Genomic DNA, 22,488 nt, shown 5'->3' with positions numbered 1-22,488 from the left:
TCACAAATTACAACTCATACAACATAAAGAAAAAACAAAATTAGCAAGTATATAAGCCTTTGGACAAAACAATAAAGAAGACAAATTCCCCTCTGTACACACACACTCTGATTTCTCTTCACAGAGACAAAACAAATCCCTAAAGAAGCAAATCAAAAAGCTCTCTATTTCTTCTCTGAAAGATGGGTTCAGGTCAGAATTCCAATTTTTTATCTAAAAAATTAATTTAATTATTGGTTTTAATGGGAGTTTATTTTCATTGTATACCCAAATTTCTTTAAATCTTGATCAGGATTTTTGTGGAATAATTTTTAATGCATGTATACCGTAAAAGTTGAAATTTTGGGACGGGGTTTGGTTCTTTACGTATATGCTGATATTATTTGCGTGAGATTTGTTTTTTGTTGTATGTATACAAAAAAGGCTGAAATTTTGAGAATGGGGTTTGGTTCTTTATGTATATGCTGATATTATTTGCGTGAAATTTGTTTTTTTAGTGTATGTATACAAAAAAAGATGAAGTTTTGAGAATGGGGTTTGGTTCTTTATGCATATGCTGATATTATTTGTGTGAAATTTGTTTTTTTGGTGTATGTATACAAAATAAAGATGAAATTTTGAGAATGGGGTTTGGTTCTTTATGTTAAGCTGATATTATTTGTGTGTGATTTGTGTTTTTTTGGTGTATGTATACAAAAAAAAAAGATGTGAAATTTTGAGACGTGGGGTTTGATTCTTTACGTATATGCTGATGTTATTTGTGTGAAATTTGTTTTTTTTTGGTGTATGTATACAAAAAAAAGATGAAATTTTGAGAATGGGGTTTGATTCTTTACGTATATGCTGATATTATTTGTGTGAAATTTGTTTTTTGGGTGTATATATACAAAAGATGAAATTTTGAGACATGGGTTTGGTTATTTATATATATACTTTTGGTGTATGTAAACAAAAAAAGTTGAAATTTGAGACATGGGGTTTGGTTCTTTATGTATATACTTATGTTATTTGTATGTGTTGGATGCTGATATGAAATAATATTTGGTGTATGTAAACAAAAAATGTTGAAATTTTGAGGCATGGGGTTTGGTTCTTTATGTATATATGATATTATTTGTATGTGTTAGATGCTGATATGGAGGATTACGGATTTGAGTATTCGGATGAGGAGCAGGAGGAACAAGATGTTGATATTGAGAATCAGTATTATAATTCAAAAGGTAATTTTTGAAATTTATGCAAATTAATCAGCTAAAATACTCCCATAATAGTTGGGTTTCTGCTATATGAATGATCTGTATTGGTATAATTTGATGGGTGATCTGCTAGTATTTACTGTGATTCAATTATTACGTTAGTTGGCTATGGTTATTGCCCCTCTTTTGAATGTTATGTTATGTTTTCTCTGTTATTTTCTGTGTCCTCTTTACTTCTATATTATTCTTGTAGCTGCACTGATGTTCGTTACTTGAGCCGAGGGTCTTCCGGAAACAACCACTCTACCTCCTCGAGGTAGGGGTAATGTCTGCGTACCTTCCCAGACATTACTTTTGGGACTAGACTGAGTTTGTTTTTGTTAATCAATGGTCTATCGGAAACAACCTCTCTACCCACAAAGGTAGGGTTAAGGTTTGCGTACATCCTATCATCCCCAAACCAACTTGTTGGATTACATTCGGTATGTTGTTGTTGATCAATAGTATATGTATAAATTCACGAGCTAATGTTGTTGATTGAGTCACTGGTTGGTTATCCATCTTAAAAATTTTGGAGAGCCACTAAAGCTACCAGTTTTTTTTTCAAAAAAAAATTGGAGCCACTAGAGATAATCTTGTGAAAACATGATACATGTGAAACAGATAACTTAAAGTTGAATCAGAACACAAAAGTGTCTCTCCAATTAATTGTTAAACTTTGATTCTGGTTAGCTTTTACTTAGATTCAGTTAGGTTGTCCTGGACCATGGATAGTATTTACTGTTCTGGTACTGAAAAATCTTTTTCGCCATACTTTGCCTTTATCACTACCCCTATCACCTGTACTCATCAATGCTTTATCTCCATAGTCATTTAATAAATGAAGTGTCATAAAGAGTGTACCATTCCCTGTTGCTACTTCGTTCTTACTTTCTCTTTATTTGTTTTCTTTTGATAAAGGTAACAATATATTCATCAGCACAAATTTTATGTTGACAAGTTTTAAATTACTCGGACTCTCCAAAAATGTTGCCGCACCCCTGTCGGTTCCTCCAAAAATGCACTAATTTTGAAGGATCCGACATGCACCCAGTGACATTTTTGAAGAGCCCAAGCAACATTCAGTATCTGCACAAAAAATTGGCATCACCCTGTACACTTACAAGCAAAGTTGCATGGACTCTTCATTTTTATTGTCTCTCGCGTATTGACACGAGACGGGTGCGGGACACATGCAGGCAGTGTTTAGGGAAGTGTGATGTGGAAAAAAGCGACAAGGCTCTGCATCATGCATTACACGAAGCGTGATGCGATGCAAGCGCATCGTGAACAACAACAACAACAACTGCAACAACAACAAACCCAGTATATTCCCACCTAGTGGGGTTTGGGGAGGGTAGAATGTACGCAGTCCATACCACTACCTCTAAAGAAGTAGAGAGTCTGTTTCCGATAGACCCCCGGCTCAAGACAAAGGACAATATACAAAAATATTCAAAGCATGAGACATGATAAAACTAACATAGATACAACATCCACAAAAATAATGTACATTACCAAACAAAAGACACCAAAATCCTCCTAACTACGAACTATGATTCATTCCCCCACCTTATCCCTCTATCCTAGTATTTTTCCTCCAAACCTTCCTATCCAGTGTCACGTCCTCAGTGAGATGTAACTGCTCCATGTCACGTCTAATCACTTCTCTCCAGTATTTCTTCTGTCTACCCCTACCCCGCTTGAAACCATCTAACGCTAGTCTCTCACACCTACGAACTGGGGCATCAGTGTCCCTCCTCATCACATGACCAAACCATCTCAACCTCACTTCCCGCATTTTTTCCTCCACCGATACCACTCCCACCTTCTCCCGAATAATCTCATTCCTAACCTTGTCAGCCCTTGTAAGACCACACATCCAACGCAACATCCTCATTTCCGCCAACTTCAACTTTTGGATATGGAAAGTCTTAACTGGCCAACACTCCGCTCCATATAACATAGTCGGCCCGACTGCAACTCTATAGAATTTGCCTTTAAGCTTGGGAGGCACCTTCTTATCGCATAAAATCCCCGAAGTGAGCCTCCATTTCATCCAACCTGCCCCAATACGGTGCGAGACATCCTCATCAATCTCTCCATTTCCCTGGATCGTAGACCCAAGATACTTAAAACTATTCCTCTTGCAAACTGCCTGAGAGTCCAACTTCACCACCACCTCCTCTTCTTGCCTCGAGTCACTAAACTTGCACTCCAAATAATCCGTCTTGGTCCTACTCAATTTGAAACTTTTAGACTCCAGAGTTTGTCTCCAAACCTCCAGCTTATCATTAACACCTTGCCGCGACTCATCAATCAAAACTACATCATCCGCAAAAAGCATACACCAAGGCACCTGGCCTTGTATACTTCGCGTCAGCACATCCATCACCACGGCAAATAAGAACGGACTAAGAGCTGATCCCTGATGCAACCCTGTCAAGACCGAGAAGTGCTCAGAATCTCCTCCCACCGTCCTTACTCGAGTCTTCGCCCGCTCATACATATCCTTAATCGCTCTAATGTACGCCACAGGAACCCCCTCGCCTCCGAGCATCTCCGAAGAACCTCCCTAGGAACCTTGTCATACACCTTTTTCAAGTCAATAAACACCATGTGAAGATCCCTCTTTCTCTCTCTATACTGCTCTACCAGTCTCCGCAATAAGTGAATTGCCTCAGTCGTCGAGCGACCAGGCATAAATCCAAATTGATTCTCCGAAATAGACACAATATTTCTCAACCTCCGCTCCACCACCCTCTCCCAAATCTTCATCGTGTGACTCAACAACTTAATACCCCGGTAGTTGTTGCAACTCTGAATGTCACCCTTGTTCTTATATAATGGAATCATCGTGCTCCATCTCCACGCCTCAGGCATCTTCGTGGACTTGAAAATGTTGTTAAACAGGTTGGTCAGCCACCTCACCCCAGCCACGCTAGAAAACTTCCAAAAATGCACCGGAATCTCATCGGGCCCCGTCGCCCTGCCCCGTCGCATCTTGCGAATAGCCTCGTTGACCTCCTCTACTTTAAAACGCCAACAATAGCCGAAATCGCGACACTCCCCGGTGTGCTCCAACTCCCCTAGCACAACACCTCTGTCCCCCTCGTCATTCAAGAGTTTATGAAAAAGACTAAGCAGAGCATCCAAACAGTAAAATAGAACTGAAAACACCACAACTACTATATAATCAACAATAAAGACAATATATAAGCAGAATTTTAAATTAAACACCAAAATCACAAGTTTGATCACCAAAACATCTGCTTCGAAACAGATCAGCAAAACAACACATACCACACTCGCCAAAAAGTTCAACAAAATAGCAAAACAAACCAGAAAAAAGAAGAAAAATCAAATCTAAATTAGTAACGCTTCGACATCTAATTCTTGTTCTTCTAAAGCAGTGAAGAAGAAGAAAGAGTAGCAGCAGTGAAGAAAAAGTCGCAGTAGTGGACTTCAAAGTTAACTCTAGAAAATCGCAGCACTAAACTCTTTTTTAATTAAAAATTGACCCCAAATATAAAATCAACATGAAGCAACTTTTTTTTTTAAATTCAAAATTGACCCTAAAAATAAAATCAACATGAAACAACTCTTTTTTTGAAAAATTTAAAATTGACCCTAAAAATAAAATCAACATGAAGCGCTCACATCGACTGGCATCTTGCATAACCCAAAGATGCGCCCGCTTTTGTAAGGTTGGCTTGCATCAGCCATATGCAGCGAGAGGGGCTTGCATCGCTTTGCATCATCGCATTATGCGACGATGCAAGCGCATTCCTGAGCACTGTGTGTGGGATTCGGTTAACCCACATCAGATACTTTGACTAGAGTCCATGGACAAATTTGTGAGAAAATTGAGATTTTGATTTCTCAAAACTAAAAGATAAAATAGATTTAAGACATCGGAAATGGCATACATACAGTGTAGTCCTTTTGCCTCCTTTTTAGCTCTTCCTCTTGGTCAATATTTGTTGCTTCATGTATCAGGCCAAACAGAGAGAAACTAAGAATTCGAACAGTTGTCTTGTGACTTCTGGTAGATGGTAGCAACAAACTGTAGCGAGAGTTGGTGGGAGGCCTTGATGACTTTCTTTTTCTTTTTGAGGGAAGAACCAGAGAGCTTGAAAGAAAAAGTTGGGCCTTGGGGAAGACAACCTAGAAGATCTTTCACAATTTTGAATATCTATATAGCTCTACTTTATAATTTTGGATTTTTTAGCCGAATCCCATCACCCGTATGCATACCTTGATCCGTACCCCCGAATCTTGAAATTTATATTTTGCTGAATCCGACCCGCGGATACGCATCTGTATTGGATAATCGCACTCGCTTCCAAACACTGTAAGATTGTTTCAGTATCATCCACCGAAACTTCTTTACACCAAAGTGAAAATCTGAAATACAATTCATCTTAATGCATTCTTACTTAACACCGTTACTTCCTATTTTGCCAAATTATTTCTACTTCCTATAATTATTTTCTCCATTGCTGCTTAAATATATTTCGGAAAGTCACTTCCTAACAACTTTTTTCTTAGTTTCTCTACTTAACAATCTTGCTGTATAACAAAATATGAAAAACGAGAGAATGTCTTATTGAATTTGAGTGGTTAATAACATATATTACAAGGGCTTCTTATAAAGGGGTTTGAGCTAATTGTAATAATGAAAGTTTTCTCATTCCTGGAATTCCAAATATTTGCGACAGAATCATTAAGACTTTCCTGCAGAATATTCTTAATGATTCTCCTGATCACTCTCTTAACTTTTGACAAGCCTCCTTAATCTTTGGGTCGTGAAGCAACTTGAGTTTGCTTTTCGTAAAACTTCAGAGGAAGTAAAAGAAATTATTTCTTTGCTTTATTTGGTTCAGAAGTAAAGTTGTGAAATTTTAAGGTAACTCTTTTTACTCAATTAAAGAAGTTGATCCAACAAAATATGACATTCTTCTAGATTAGTTTCCTCTTTCTCCTTGAAAACCTAACACTGAAAAGGAAAATTATGCAACTCTCCTTTCCTTTCCCTTGCTTTCTCTTGGTTCCATCAAGAGGTTCGAAATGAATTTCATCAGAAAAATATTGTTCTAGGATTCCGGTGAAGAAATTGAATCCGGTGAAGAAATTGAGTTCTACTATAACATCATAACAAGGATGAAAGAGTCATTATTGTACCTGTGACTGGGGCACAGTTGTGTGTAGTGGCTAGCTCTGTACCTGGAACGTTGATCATGTAAATTGAAGCTTTTATTCATGTTTTACATTATTTTGTCATTTTCAGTATGGAATTTATTTGTACTCATATTCCTGCTTGCTAAATCTAGATCTTCTTCTCTATTGCCCTGATTTTTCAGGTTTGGTTGAGACGGATCCGGAGGGTGCACTTGAGGGATTCACTGAGGTGGTACGTATGGAACCTGAAAAGGCAGAATGGTAATTTACAGCCTTATGCGTATGAAGTTCATTCCAATGGTGACTAATTTTCTTTTTGAAATTGGCGTTGTTGGTTGGTTTTTTCCCATAAATTAACTATCCTTCATGCAAAATATGGTTATAGAAGGAAAAGTTTGTAGGCCGATCTAACCTATTGACTACTTAGCTTTCGAGGCCCGAGAAAAAATCATAGCTTTTCAATTGAGCTCACTAGCTGGAAATCAGAACTTGTTGGCTGGACTGTAATAGTTTCTGTAACGCTTGCTGCCCAAGCTGTTTATAATGGGTCCTACATGTCATTAAAACTATTGGACACAAAACGAAAAACCTAAGAGCCCAAACGGAAGCTTCCCGAGACAAAGGCCTTGAGTACTGACGATGAAGTGTAAACAAAGTACTCTATGCCTCTTGATACATTTTCTTGGCATAGCATTTGTATCAAACAGCTGTCTTAGATTTTCCAATACATTCCCATTAGTCATGCATACTTCTTGCCATAGGGTTTATTTCGTATAAAGCCAAATTGGATTTAGTGAATTGACAATTGAATCACCTATTAAAGGAGCATTGAAAAGGATCTGGTAGTCCTTGTAACAACTTTTAATTGCTTATGAGATCTCTTCTATGCTATCCATTTGCCTATCGTCAATTTCGTGGATTTATTTTGGATATTGTACTACTTTATGTAGTAGTCAAATAGAGGATGCATTTAGTTAAGTTTGTCTAATTTTATTATGATAACTTTCTTGTCTTTTAGTAACTCGAGACTTATTAAAGCAATTCAGGTAGAAAAGAGAGTCTTAAATCTAGTTAAACAATTTACTACTGTTACCATCTAGTATGATTTTAACATATTTCGGATAAACCATACCAAGCCTGTTGAGTTCCCACATCGGTTGTAGGATGGTATCTGGTTTCCTTATAGTGCTAGGCAATCCTGTTGAGCTAGTTTTTGGGGTTGAGTGAGAGACCCAAGGTCCATTTCCTTATCATGGTATTGAAGTTAGTCCCATCCCAGTTCATGGTTTACCCGTGGGCCCCATCATATACTGTTCATGCTCTAGATATCCAGGCCCTGGGTGTGCGGGGGTGTTGAGTTCCCATGTTGGTTTTTGGGATGGGTATCAGGTCTCCTCATATGTTCTTGGGCGATTCTCACCTCATGAGCTAGTGTTTGAAATTGAGTTAGACCTAAGGTCCATTTTCTGATCAAAGCCTATGGTTTGTAACATAATATAGTGATGTTTATAATTATTTGTACATAAGATATGACTTAACATTCTCCCCAACAATCTTCTGGTCTTGGCTCCCTTTAAGCATTATGTTCCATTTGATCAGTATCAATGTATTTCTCTTCTTTAATTAGATGTTTTCTTAAGGATATTGCGTTATCTTCATCATTTCTAGATTACAAATTGAACTGGTTTTACACTACGATTTTTATTGGTTTATGGCTTATGATCTTCCTTCTTGTGTCTTGATTAGGGGTTTTAAAGCTCTCAAGCAGACAGTTAAAATTCATTATCGTTTAGGGAGGTATAAGGAGATGATGGACGCTTACAGGGAAATGCTTACTTATATAATATCAGCAGTAACAAGAAATTACAGCGAGAAGTGTATAAACAACATAATGGATTTTGTCTCTGGCTCAGCTAGTCAGAACTTTGAATTGTTGCGTGAGTTCTACGAAACCACACTGAAAGTCCTTGAAGAGGCTAAAAATGAAGTACGATAGTACTTATTTGATTACTACATATAGCTGCTTCCTTTCCAGGGTGAAGGTCTTTTTTGCTATTCATGGATATTTTGCTAATGAAATAATTGTTGTGCAGAGGTTGTGGTTTAAGACAAATCTTAAGCTTTGCAAGATCTGGTTTGACATGGGCGAGTATGGTAAAATGAACAAGGTATGGTGTCGTTTGGATATACATCCTTAGTTTCTCATGGATTACAGAGCTATCATGGTTGACTCATTTCAATATGCCTCTTATTTTGCCCACGGAAGATTTTGAAGGAGCTTCACAGATCTTGTCAAAGAGCTGATGGTACTGATGATCAAAAGAAAGGGACTCAGCTCTTGGAGGTTTATGCTGTTGAAATTCAGATGTACACTGAGACAAAGAATAACAAAAAGCTGAAGGTCAGTCATTTTGAGTAATTCTACTGCCTCCTCACTTTTATTTGACGATTCAAGGGATGCCTATGGACTTATCACCAACGTATCACAACTTACAAGTTAATATGCCACTTGTATTACTGAAGATTCTAGATAACATTACTGTTACCAACTTGTTAGAACTTAGAAGTGCTTTTCACATTCAGATGACTCGGTTGTCATCAAATTCTGTAAAAGCACGTTTTCTCCTTCTAAATGGTGAAGACTGTTATATCACTTTATGATTGGATGTGTGGATTTGAATTTAAGAAAATTAAGACAAGGCATGACTAATAGCTACCTTGAGGATTTCTCTTTTTATAAATTTTCCATTATAGAGCCATAGCATGCTGTACTTTTAGGATTTGAAGTGCGTATGCTTTTGCAGAAAAGTTCAGTCATATGTGGTTCTATTGAATCTAATTAGTAATTAAGGAATCTGGAGGTTATGTTAGAGGCATATTATGTGGCTTTTTACAGATATTATATAGGCTTAAGGTCTCCGTTTTTTTCCATGAAAATCTTATATTCGTCTTACTTCTGACACGATGATTCTGATAGTTTTCCATTGCCTCCATTTAGTGTATATCATGATTTCTTTGGTTTGAAGAATCGTATCTTTGACATAATTTAGTATGTGCATGTCGAGTTACTTTCCATCTTTAGCAATTTCTTATTTCCCGAACTTCCGACCACTTAGCAGCAATCTTTAGAGCAAACACTACTATTTTATTCTCAGTGGTGCGACTATTGATCAAACAATCAATAGTAGTTTAGGATCGTAAGTGGGTTAAGTCCTCCTCTTTGTAGGGATAGGACTTGAAGAGGTGTTGACCCTAAGTTTCTTTTTTTTTTTGTGGGGGGGGGGGGGGGTAGGGAGTTGGGACTCATGTGATAATATACTTTGTAAAGTGGGTTAACCCCTTTTCTTTGTAAGCTTTAGTCCAACCAATAAGAGATTCTTTAGACTAGTCATCATCATCTCTTCTCTTCAATTAATCTGCATTTGTGGTTTTAGTTTCTCTTGCCAACTGCTTTATACAAAGCAATACTTTTTCTATAGGCGATAGGTATGTTATCATTAAAATCATTAACAATGGTCATTATCTTATGGTTGTACCTATTCATTCTGTGGACCTATTTATATCTTACGGTACTGAATATCCAACATGTATCATGATATTCTTGTAGAACACTTGATTTTTACGATTATGAATTTTTGTGGGTCGTATTAGGTGATGATGGAAGGTGAATCTTGGAGCATCACTAAAGTTGTGTCTGTGTGACCTGTACGTTCGGATTCGAGCTGTGGAAGAAGCCACTAATTCTTGCATTAGGGTAGGCTGTCTTCATCACACCCCTGGGGTGCAGCAGTTCCCCGGACCCTGCGTTAACACGGGATGCGTTGTGCACCGGGCTGCCCTTTATATTAGGTGATGATGTTAATATTGTTCGTGGAGATAATTATACATTTAGTTCCAAGAGCTTAAATCTATTTTAATCGTTTTATGCTATATTGTTGTGTCGTATCATCATAGCTTAATCTTGGTTTTGTTGTCTTGTTAAAAGTGAGGTGTGTAGCTTACTTTTTTTGTAAATTATTTATTTAAGTCATGGGTTATTGTTCGCGGTGATGAACGACCCAATTTTACGACTATGATAATTGGAAAGTTAAAAATATAACTTGTTTCAGCTCTTAAATTTATTTTCCTTTGACATGCCTGGTAAAATGCTTAATGATAGGAATTGTATGGGAAGGCTCTTACAATCAAATCAGCTATCCCCCATCCTAGAATTATGGGAATAATCCGTGAGTGCGGTGGGAAAATGCATATGGCACAAAGACAGTGGGCAGAGGCAGCTACTGACTTCTTTGAAGCTTTTAAGAACTACGATGAAGCTGGTAATCACCGGCGCATCCAGTGCCTGAAGTAAGTTAAAAGTTACTTTATATTTGTTTCTCTTATTGTGTTCAGGCCATTACAAGACCTCTTCATGGGTGACTAGAGCTCTTGCAATAAAATAAATTTATTCATTGGTTGAATAACAAATAGGAAATAAGAACTTTTGTCATACTAAAGTTGCGTATAATACAAGTATGAGATATAAACTACACAGCTAAGCATCACTAGAAGTGCCTATCACTAATGCAAATCATGAGTTTATTCCTCAATTTGCTAGTGGAGATTAGTTTGTCTGAGCTACAATTTGCTGGGTGAGCCCATCCACCTGCTGTAGCCCGTAGCCTGTAGCCTAGGTGGACTGGTTTACCTGGCATCTGTGGGTTGTAGTAGGCTGCCTAATAGATTTTGGGTGCATGCGGGCTGGTCCTATTACCATCATCACTAAAATCTCAAAATAGGGGGCTGTACGGTGTTAGGTAAGTTGTACTACCCAAAAGAAGTCCATATAGCAGAAAGAACTGAACCTCAAAGACCAATCAAACTGGTAAAAGTTATTTTTTTCCTTTGATATTTATCAAACTTCCTTCAAACAAAACTTTCTCGTTTTGTTGGTCTATTGTAAGTTGGTTTCTTCTTCATACTATCATAATTTGTGCAACATTTGAGCTTTCTCAATGCCTGGCCTATCGTCGTGTTCTCTCTTTAGTTTTTAACTGTTTTCCTTGCCAATAATCCTCAGTCCCGCTTCTTTCCGTATTCCTTGTTTGTACCTAGTGCTTTCAGCATCTGGAAAAACCACCAATCCAACCAACCACTCGCAAGGGTGGCCAAGTTGGTAAACCGGGAATCTACCAAATGTGGTTTCTCAGATTCGAAACCCCTGCTTGCTTTCTTCGTCGAACTCGTCACATGGGGCTTGCTAGGGTCGTTTACCTCTTCTGTGTGGTTTGCGGGTTTTTACACTTGAATGGGGTTTACCCTGTGCTCACCCGAAGGGTAGCTGATTGATGTGCATGTGAACTACTCAATGTAACCACTGCGATTCAGCATGAGTTTCCTCCAAATGTAGGACTTTGTTATCATCCAAAATACTCTTCCCTGGGTCTTTCCTGCTGTTTTACTGCTTAAGGAAACACATACAAGTAATGATCAATTATCATCTTATTTATCTATGACCTGAATACCTGCTCTTGTCTTACCTTCTTTCCCTCCTACCTTAGTGTAGACGGTGGTGGTGTTAGCCAGTGGCGGAGCTAGAATATTATCTAAGGAGGTTCAAAATCGAAAGAAGTAAGCACACAAATTAGCTGAAGGGAGTTCAACATCAATTATATATACATAAAAAATAATTTTAACCATGTATAAATAATATAATTTTCCGTCGAAGGGGGCTCGGATGAACCCCCTAGTCATAAGGTGGCTCCGCCCCTGATGTTAGCTCCCACATACTTTGTAGTACCCTATCAATTCATCTGCATTCTGCAAACACTGCTCATCCTCCTAAAAATAGTTGGAACTGAGCAAAAGGAGCATACCTCCCTCACTGCTTTGATCACCTGGACCAGGGTCTGTTGCTGTCTGCCCAAGCAGTGCCTGGATTCGAGTTTATGGAAAAATATACACCGTTTGGTCAATCAGACTACAGAGAAATATAATTGTGAAATGTAATTTTATACTTTCTGTAGTTGTTTTATAAGCCTCACACATACTACAGAGTATAACTGTGAGAAGTAAATTTACATTTGGTAATAGTTTTTTAGGCTTCTAGAACAACATACCCAGTAAATATAATTTCAATGTTTATCGACTAAAAAGTATAAAAAGAGGGCTCCTTGCACCTAAGTTTGAGGATATGAGTCTGCACCGAGAATTGAACATTTTTACATTCAAAAGTTTGTTTTCACCACCTTCAAAAGTTGTCTCACTTGTTAAAGCTCATTTTTTTAAAATATTGCAGATATTTGGTGTTGGCCAACATGCTTATGGAATCACAAGTTAATCCGTTTGATGGGCAGGAGGCAAAACCGTATGTAAACCGCTATTCAACGTGTAGTTTACTTATGCTTATTTTGTTTCACTATTGTGACTTAGTAAGACCGTGCTCCAGGTACAAAAATGACCCAGAAATCTTGGCCATGACAAACTTGATTGCTGCATATCAACGAAATGAGATATTGGAATTTGAGAAAATCCTCAAGGTGAGGATTACTAGTGCCCTTTAATCGGTTTAACACATATAGTCTAAGATAAAATAACCGATGGAAAAATGGGTTTTGTGCAGAGTAATAGAAGAACCATCATGGATGATCCATTCATTAGAAATTATATAGAGGACTTGTTGAAGAATATAAGGACTCAAGTGTTGCTGAAACTCATTAAACCGTATACACGGATCAGGATTCCTTTCATATCGAAGGTATGAGTAATCCTCATGCCTTTTCAATTGAAATTTGCATTCCTTCTTCTTTCCATTTCCCCGCTCCAACTCTTGTAGTCGATTCTTTAGTCGGGTGTTTCCTGCTAATATGTATCTGAGAAATCCTCTTTTGAACTGAAATTTGTCGTGTTCATCTGCATTCAGGAGCTCCACGTGCCAGAATCCGATGTGGAAACGTTATTGGTGTCATTGATATTGGATAACCGGATACAAGGTCATATTGACCAAGTAAACAAATTGTTGGAGCATAGCGACAGGTTCTTCCACCGTCTTTTCTCCTCTTGAGTTCAACGCACTTTCATGTAAAAATATTTACACAATCATATCACACACAGTGTAATTTCAATATAAATCTCTACGATAATCATCGGTCAATAACCTAATAAAAGATTGTAATAAACTTGCTCATCACATTTTAAACCACTACGACAACAACATACCCAGTATAATCGCACTAGTGGGGTCTGGAGAGGGTGGGGAGTTCGCAGCCTTGCTTCCCTGCCTTCTAAAGGACGCATGTTAAACCACTGGCAGGAGTCGTTTCGTTGGATTTCAGCCAACGTGCACCTTATTCAGTATTATAAGGTATCGAACTAATACATAGCAAACCATGTCAATAGTAATACAAGGGTTATTAATACATGGATAAGCGAGGTTAAAGATAGAACTGTCCTTAATACACCAACCAAACAGCGGATAAGAAATAATCCAGCATAAGTAATTCCAACATTACGAATACATTCTATTCAGTACTATTCTTAAACGTTGTACCAAACAACTTTATTTTTCCCCTTTTCTTTCTTCGATATTTCGACTTTGAACTTTATTTTTTGATCTACTTTATTGTATATTTGCTGCTACAGGTCAAAGGGGATGAAGAAGTATACAGCTATTGATAAATGGAACACACAACTTCACTCACTTTATCAAACCATTAGCAACAAAGTGGGGTGAAATCAGTATATTCAACTGAAGGTTATTTTTTTATTTTTTATTATTACATAAGGACAAGAGGAAAGAATGTACTGATTTTCTCCTGTCTATTTATGTTTCAACTTTACAAATTTAGCTCTTTGTACTTTCCATCCCTCCTATTCAGTTTTTTAATTGAACTCTGAGAAATTTTGAGAATTTGAATACTTGCTTTGATGCAATCTTTTACAAGTTCTGAGATGAGCTTAGAGTATCAGTTTAACTAAGGGTCTATCGGAAACAACTTCTGAGGTAGAGGTAAGGTCTGCGTACATTTTACCTTCTCTAGACCCCACCTGTGGGATTGCATTGCGATGTTGTTGTTGTCGTCGTCGTCGTTGAGATGAGCTTAGAGAAATTGATTTTTGCCAAGTTCTGGGATGAGCTTAGAGTATCAGTTTAACTGAGGGTCTATCGAAAACAACTTCTGAGGTAGAGGTAAGGTCTGCGTACATTTTACCTTCTCCAGAACCCGCCTGTGGGATTACATTGCGATGTTGTTGTTGTCGTCGTCGTCGTTGTTAAGATGAGCTCAGAAACATTTCCAGACAGTAGACGATAAGTTTTAAATCTTAATGCAGGCATCGCTCTTTCCTTTGTCCTTTCCCCCTATTTTTGCCCTATCACTAGTGGTTACTCCCGATCCGAAGCACCCCTTTTCCATGTTAACTCTTGCTACATGAGCAGTAAAAGTTAACCCCCACTCGCAATTTAGATCAAACCAATGAATGCAAGACATGTCTTTCATGAAAAACATTCGGGGAAAAATGATTTGAGTAATATTTGCAGTAATATTATTCAACACATATTTATTACTTAATAATGACTAACTAATATATATTCTCACCTTAATTTTTACATAATCGTTAATGTTAGATTGCCCAGTTTGGTGTAAATACGGGTATGGATACTAAGTAATGATTGGACTAAAAGTCAGAAAAAAAAAAAAGAAAAAAACTATAGCAATAGTCTAATTTTTCAATTAATGTGAATAGATAAACTTTGATGGTTATATTTAGAAGGAAAAAAATGATTGAATAAGTACTAATCTTCACAATTAAATAACTTTTTCTTTTAAGTTAATATATATTAACCTAAAGCATGAATGTAAAGAAAATACCCTCATTTTGATTCAATGAAATATCAAAATTAAGAATAAAACCAAAATTTTGAATTTTGTAAAAGAATTGAAGGGAACTGCATTTTTAAGAACACCCTTGTCTTTGAAACTAATTTTAGAATATTTTAAAAAGTTTGTTAATAAATAATTTTTTGACTATTATATCTACAATTAACTATCACCATTCTTCAAAATACGTATAATCACACTTTTTTATAACAACCAACTTCTATAATAAATTCACTACATTAACCAAGTTTTCTTTGAAATTAACTCATCATATTATGTTAAATCGTATATTCTCTATAATAAATAAATTTATGACTATTATATCTAAAATTAACTATCGTCATTCTTCATTAAAAAAATACCTACAGTCAAACTTTTTTATAACAATCAACTTCTATTATAAATTCACCACATTAGCCAAGTTTTCTTTGAAATTAATTCATCATGTTATGTTAAATCGTATATTATCAATAATAAATAGTTTTATGACTATTATATCTATAATTAATTATTACCATTCTTCATTCCAAAAAATACATATAATCAAACCTCGTTATAACAATCAACTTCTCTACACTAGTCAAGTTTTTTTTTTGGAATTAAGTCATCATGTCATATCAAATCGTATATTATCTATAATAATCAAAAAAATATCCAGACAAACAATATTGTTATAGAGAAATTTGACTGTACTTTAACAGATAATTCTTTAATAATTATCGTATAAATATAGCAAAATCTGAAAAATTCATACAATCCTAATATTCCTATAAATTAAGTTCCATCACCATCTGCATAACATCACAAATAAATACAAAAGAGAGAAAAAAAATATTTTAATCTTTTTCCTTCTTGGTTTTCTGTTTTTTTTCTCAATCTATAGCTATTATGAAATACCCTCCATGTCTCAAATGCAATTGTATTGGTAATAATTGTAAACAATCATCAAGAGATACACTTAAATACGAATGGCCGGAGTTGATTGGAGTGTATATTATGAAAGCTAAATACGCTATAGATAATAGCAATCCTAATGTTCAGTGGCCGAGCCACCTTGTGATTAGGGGTTCATTCGAACCCCATTCGACGAAAAATTATACTATTTCTATATAGTGAATTTTTTTTTTTATGTATATATATATAATTGATATTGAACCCTCTTCGGTTAGTTCGTATGCCTATGTTTTTCGATTTTGAACCCCGTTGGTGAAAATTCTGGCTCCACCACTGCTAATGTTACCGCTGTCCCGTTGAATGATTATTGTAACAAAATCGATAACCTGATATTAATGGTTTTGTTAAGTTGTTTGATGTTACCATTTTGTAACTCTGTCATTTAAACGATATAAATTAACCTTATCGATCGGGTATTTTGATCAAACCAACAAATGCAAAGCATGTCTCCCACAACACAATAGTCTGATTTGTCGTGAATTTGTGGCTAAATATTTCATAGCTAACACATTTTTTTTTTCTTGATAATTCCGTTGCTAAATAGAATTAGTGACGAATTTATATTTACAGAATCTACTCTATCTAGTTAAATAGGATAACAAAATTTTACAATCTTTAGTACCATTATTGCTTGTGTAAATGCTTAAATAATTTTCTCTCTAGATTAATTAAGTTTATATATGCATAGATAATATATGTATATTATATATATCGTTTATATTATCATTTTAGCATAACCTATAATAGTAGATTAAGTACTACCATTTTAATGGTTATATACATGAAATGAAAGATTTGAAACATGGAATCTCTATGCAGATTAATGCTCATTATTTCCCTAATCAATCTACTTTTGAAAAAGGAAAAAAAAAAAAAAAAAAAAAAGAGAACAATAATGCCACTTATAATAGTTGAAATGAAATAAAGTTCTTGTCAAATGGTCTCTTTACCAACTAACAAAATCCTAACACTTATTTGGAAGAGATTAGATGCTTCAATTTAGCATAAAGTTATTTTTTTTTTTAGTTTATTAAAAAAGCTTTAAATTTATCCATATGCTATTCAAAAAGGCTCAATAGTACCTTTCAGTATACTTTAAGTTCATTCATATTCTTATTATTAACAAATCATCTCGTATTTATAATGTATCGAGTGAAAATCATCAGAAAATATTAACTTGTAAAAAAAAAAAAAAGGTTAAATTTACCTTTTACTTTTGAATTTGGTTTAAATTACCTCTATTATTTCTTTAAGTTCCTTTAGAGGTGTCAAAAGTAAAAAACAAGACTTTTTCCTAATGGTCTTGGGCAAGGGCAAGGGCAAAATTTGATCTTTTACATAATTATACTTTATTTGCTTTATTTATTTATTTATTTATTTATCATTTGATGTTGGATATTCATTATAGAATTATGTTATTTCATATTCGTATCGAGGAATCTAGTTTTATGGGTAAAATATTTTTTATTACATATAACTTTATTTCAGGATTCGGAAACAGCCTCCCTACTTCCTCGGAGGTAGTGGTATGGATTGCGTACGTTTTAACTTTTCCAGACCTCACTTTGTGGGAATATACTGAGTCTGTTGTTGTTGTTTTATTTCAGGATTCAATTCGAGATTTTTAATCAAGAGAAACAAAATATTTACAACCCGACCACCACTCTTGATAGTTATGACAACTTCACGGAAAATGTATAATCACAAGAGACTTCAAACTATAAAGACAACTAAACACTAACAGCAACAATAACATAACAAGTGAAATTTCACATATGAAATTTAAAAAATGATAGAATGCATGTAGACCTTGTCGCTATATCAAAAGTAGAAAGGTCACCTCTAAAAGGCCCTCGTCACAAGCCAACTAACATAGTAATTTGTATAGAAAGAGTCGAGCAACGTGCGTCCAACATGGCACAACAAGGAGATTTCGTCAGATCAAGGAGAGAATCCATCGACGCATCGTGCAATAATCAAACACTTTCATTTTATTATGAGGGGAAGTTTTATAAATTTGAAAAAAGGTAAATTAAAAAGTAATCTATGTGAAACTTTTGACGCGTCTATTTATCAAGATTTTGTCCTTGTTGTGTAAAATTTATATAAATATAACATTTCGCTTTCTGAGAAAGTTGGATTAGGATATGTTTGCTTATCTTACTCAACATTCTAGACAATTTGCAATAACTTGCAAAATTTTAGAATTGTCTAACATTTTCTCATAAGCTTTCCATTTTTCTCATAAAATATATTTAGATCCTTCTCTAACGTTTTCTCATAAAATTTTCAATTTATTCTAAAAGGTCATAGATTACAAGAGCAATAAAGAAAAAAGATAATTTACTAAATAGTTGTCTCACAAACGAGAATTTCTAATATATTAATTAAAAATAAAACAATTAGTTTCACAAGGATTAAGGATATACTCAATACTCAATGTATTCCCACAAAGTGGGGCTTGGATAGGGTAAAATGTATGCAATCCACACTATTACCTCGAATGAAGTAGAGAGACTGTTTTCGATAAACCTCCGGTTCATGACAGATAACAATATAACAAACAAAAACCCTTGACTAGTATAATTAAAAATAAGACAATTAGTTTCACAACAACATGTCCAGTATATTGTCATGACGCGGGGTCTGAAGAGGATAAAATGTACACAGTCCATACCAGGGGCAGAGCTACCCTTTATATAAGGGGGTTCATCCGAACCCCCTTCGATGGAAAATTATACTATATTTACGTGGTTAAAATTATTTTTTATGTATATATAGTCAATGTTGAACCTCATTCGGTTAGTTCGTATGTTCACCTGTGAACCCCTTTACTGAAAATTTTGACTCCGCCACTGGTCCATACCACAACCTAAAATGAAGTAGAGAGATTATTTACGATAGAAAAATAAAATGCTAAGATAATAAAAAGCAGACAGAGTTAACGGCTAGTTTTTTGAAGAGGAATGCTCAACGGTAAATAAAGGAACCCAAAAGTGTCGGCAAATTTGAATTTCAAAATAGTGTTTGGTATGGCCCATAACCCCACAAAATTTGGACCTTTAATTCATCAATATTAAATAAATACCTAACTATACTTTTATAATTAAAAAAAGGAAATAATATTAAAATATATTTCTTCTGTTTCAATTTATTTGACTTGATTCGACGTACGAGAATCAAACTAACTAATATTCAATGTAATAAAAATACATTTTGAGAAAGTACATAAAAAATACTACAATCCATAATAGTTACAAATTTAAAATATTTAGAAATTATTTGAAAACATTATGATCAAAGAAAATATATTTTAGTTGTTTAAATAACAATTAAGATAAACAAAATGAAACAGATGAAGCAAAAAAGAAGACTAAGTGACCTTCGTATCAATCAATAAATAAACAAATAAAGATAATATAAAGAACAGTTGATACACTAAAATTTACGCTATATATTAAAATTAAAATTTTGAGAAGAATCAAATTAACAAAAGTTTATTATACATATCCTCAACTTAATTTCAAATAAATATATTCTGTTTTATGGAATTTATCCAGCTAGCTTTTGTATGAGTCAACTACCAAAGGACTTACTTAATATTATCCTTATTATTTAATTAATTAGGCATTAGTTCTCTTCTCAATGATTGTAAAACTTTTCCTATCATCATATATAATTGGAATTACTCATTTTTAATGTTTATTAACTTAACTATATCTGATTTTATCTATTTAATTTAGAAATGTCCTTTGAGCTTGGTGATAATATTGGTGTTATATAGGCATTGTATATTACTAAATTCATCTGAATATTGTAATTAAGAAGATAATATAATTTCAAATAATAAAATATTAAAAATTGAAAGTAATTTTAAATTTTTTAAAAAATTGAAGTACAAACTACCCAATTATTTGTTCATAGGTGGACCTACAATTGGAACATAGAGGCATTTTTGTCAAAGGAGTGAGACACAATGGCCATGCCAATTATTTTAGATATAACCTTATTGAATTGACAAAATAATTGCATTGATTTGCATTTTATTAGATAATTTTCAAATTTAAAATCCTCATTTGATCAAGGGTATTCTTAAGAGAATTATTAGTTATTAATCAAATAATTTTTTTCATATTTGCTGAGTAATTAGGGTAATCATGTTCTTAAAAGAATTGAGGATTTTACCCTCTCGCATACTCTTTTGTTGTTAGTCTTCGTGGTCTTTTGCCCATTCATTCTCACTATTTTATATTCCGATTCTCTCTATTAAGATCATTTTCATTTTGAAATGGCCAAGAGATATTGAGATTGTATAGATTATTTGTATCGTATGATCTTGATTTACATATAATTTTGAAACTATGAATCTAGTTGAATGCAGAGCGAAACATACACATATTCAAAAATTTAGACCAAAATCCACTTTTACTATATCAAACTCTACGAATTTAATTCTCGAGATAGAGTAATACAATGAACGAATAAATATTTTCACTCATCATAATGAAACCATCTAGGACGGTAACAAAATGTCAATTTATATATTTCCATCTTTCCCAACTTTATATTTCAAAAGCAAAATTCGATTTCTTATTTAAAATGATGTATTTATGGTTAAATTTAACTCTTCATAATTTCTCGTTATCAAGTTTATCATAAGTTTGAGCCATGTAATTCGATGAATGAAATTTGAGAAGATGATATGCACGTAATCGCTTCACACTTATAAAGATAAGAGTTTTTTTCCTATAAATCACCGATTCAAATTTTAACCAGTATAAAATAAAATGTGGAATGTTATTTAAAATTAACGGTACAATTTATTGAAGTGGTACAAATTTCAAATTCTTAAAATAAGATGATACTTCCATCACTGTTTTTCCCTCTCATTCACAAGACTAGCCTACAAGGATGCAACTACAACTACTACTGTAACAACATAATTAGTATAATCCAACTCCCAGGTACCAACAAAATGAGATTTGAAAACAGTTAAAGTATACGCAAACCTTACATCTATTTTAGAGTAGAAACAATCTTTCATAAACTCCCGATTCAAGAAAAGTCATCCAAAGCAGTCAATAATAACAACAATACACCCACTATATTTTCACAACTTGGAGTCTGAAAAGGATAGAACAACGTGGGGTTTGAGAAGGATAGACGGGGGAGGACCTATAACCTATTTTGTGGTGCTTCGACACCTATTAAATTCGACGTAAACTAGGTACAATTATATAAAAAAAATGTATAAAAATTGATATAAGATTTATAAAAGCATTCAGTAAACGAAGAAGATAATTGGGTGTTATAATTTTCAGACAGAACTTTAAATTTTAAAAACTCTGGACATCAGAATATGTGTTCGAACCTCCTGGACACCTACGATCTCTAAATTCTGAATCCGCCGACCGTCACTGAGAATAAACTGTATACAATGTGTATCTCTAATTCAAAGATGTAGAATAATTATTTTCAATATATTTCGACTCAAAATAAAGACAGTATTAGGAAAACAAAAGTAACCCACATGAGGTTGTAACATCCTTACCTTATATTCTATACTTTCCTCTCTGGACTTTGTTGTGTAACGTACATATACACAACATATACACATGTAACATCAATCAATGTCTTTTAAAATCCAATTCATCTAATGATTTATTAAAAGGCAATCGCTTTCTGGAATTTTGTGGGTGTTGTTCCAAGTTAGGGAAAGGGGAAAAAAAAAAAGAGCAAATAGAAACGCCGTACTCCTCTAATCCTATTTTACCCACTTGTGTTCCTTTCATCTCTCTCTTTCTCTCTCTACAAGGATTAAAGGTGAATTTTTCCCATCTGGGGTTTCTCTTTTTTTCTTTAATTTTGTTTGTAGCACTATCTAGATTGCTGTTTTTTGTTCAATCTTGATCGTTGGGTGCTTGTTTTTCTTCAATTTGTCCATTTGGGGTTTCTTTTTGTTGCTTGAATTTTGTTTGTAGCACTATTTTGATGACTGTTTTTGTACGATCTTGATTGTTGGGTGCTTGTTTTTCTTCAATTTGACCATCTGGGGTTTCTTTCTTTTGCTTGATTTTTGTTTGTAGCACTATCTAGATTGCTGTTTTTCTTCAATCTTGAATGTTGGGTGCTTATTTTTCTTCAATTTTTCCATTTGGGGTTTCTTTTTTTTTTTTTGCTTGAATTTTGTTTGTAGCACTATTTTTATGACTGTTTTTGTTCAATCTTGATTGTGGGTGCTTGATTCTTGATTTGGGACT

The 22,488-nt window shown here is 34.5% G+C and overlaps 1 protein-coding gene across 1 annotated transcript; it reads left to right on the top strand.

The window, feature by feature from the left end:
• Positions 1–14,304, top strand: LOC107843744 (COP9 signalosome complex subunit 2). Its single transcript, XM_016688122.2, has 12 exons — positions 1–192; positions 1,128–1,220; positions 6,599–6,677; positions 8,163–8,403; positions 8,510–8,584; positions 8,683–8,817; positions 10,576–10,763; positions 12,694–12,762; positions 12,844–12,934; positions 13,018–13,152; positions 13,318–13,430; positions 14,037–14,304. Exons 1-12 carry the CDS (start codon positions 183–185, stop codon positions 14,125–14,127), a joined length of 1,320 nt encoding a protein of 439 aa, XP_016543608.1. The 5' UTR covers positions 1–182; the 3' UTR covers positions 14,128–14,304.
• Positions 14,305–22,488: the final 8,184 nt, after the last annotated feature.

Source organism: Capsicum annuum, chromosome 10 (assembly GCF_002878395.1).
Source record: "Capsicum annuum cultivar UCD-10X-F1 chromosome 10, UCD10Xv1.1, whole genome shotgun sequence".
Lineage (NCBI taxonomy): Eukaryota > Viridiplantae > Streptophyta > Magnoliopsida > Solanales > Solanaceae > Capsicum > Capsicum annuum.
The sequence above is the reverse complement of the archived record's forward strand: the minus strand, read 5'-3'. Positions and strand labels throughout refer to the sequence as shown.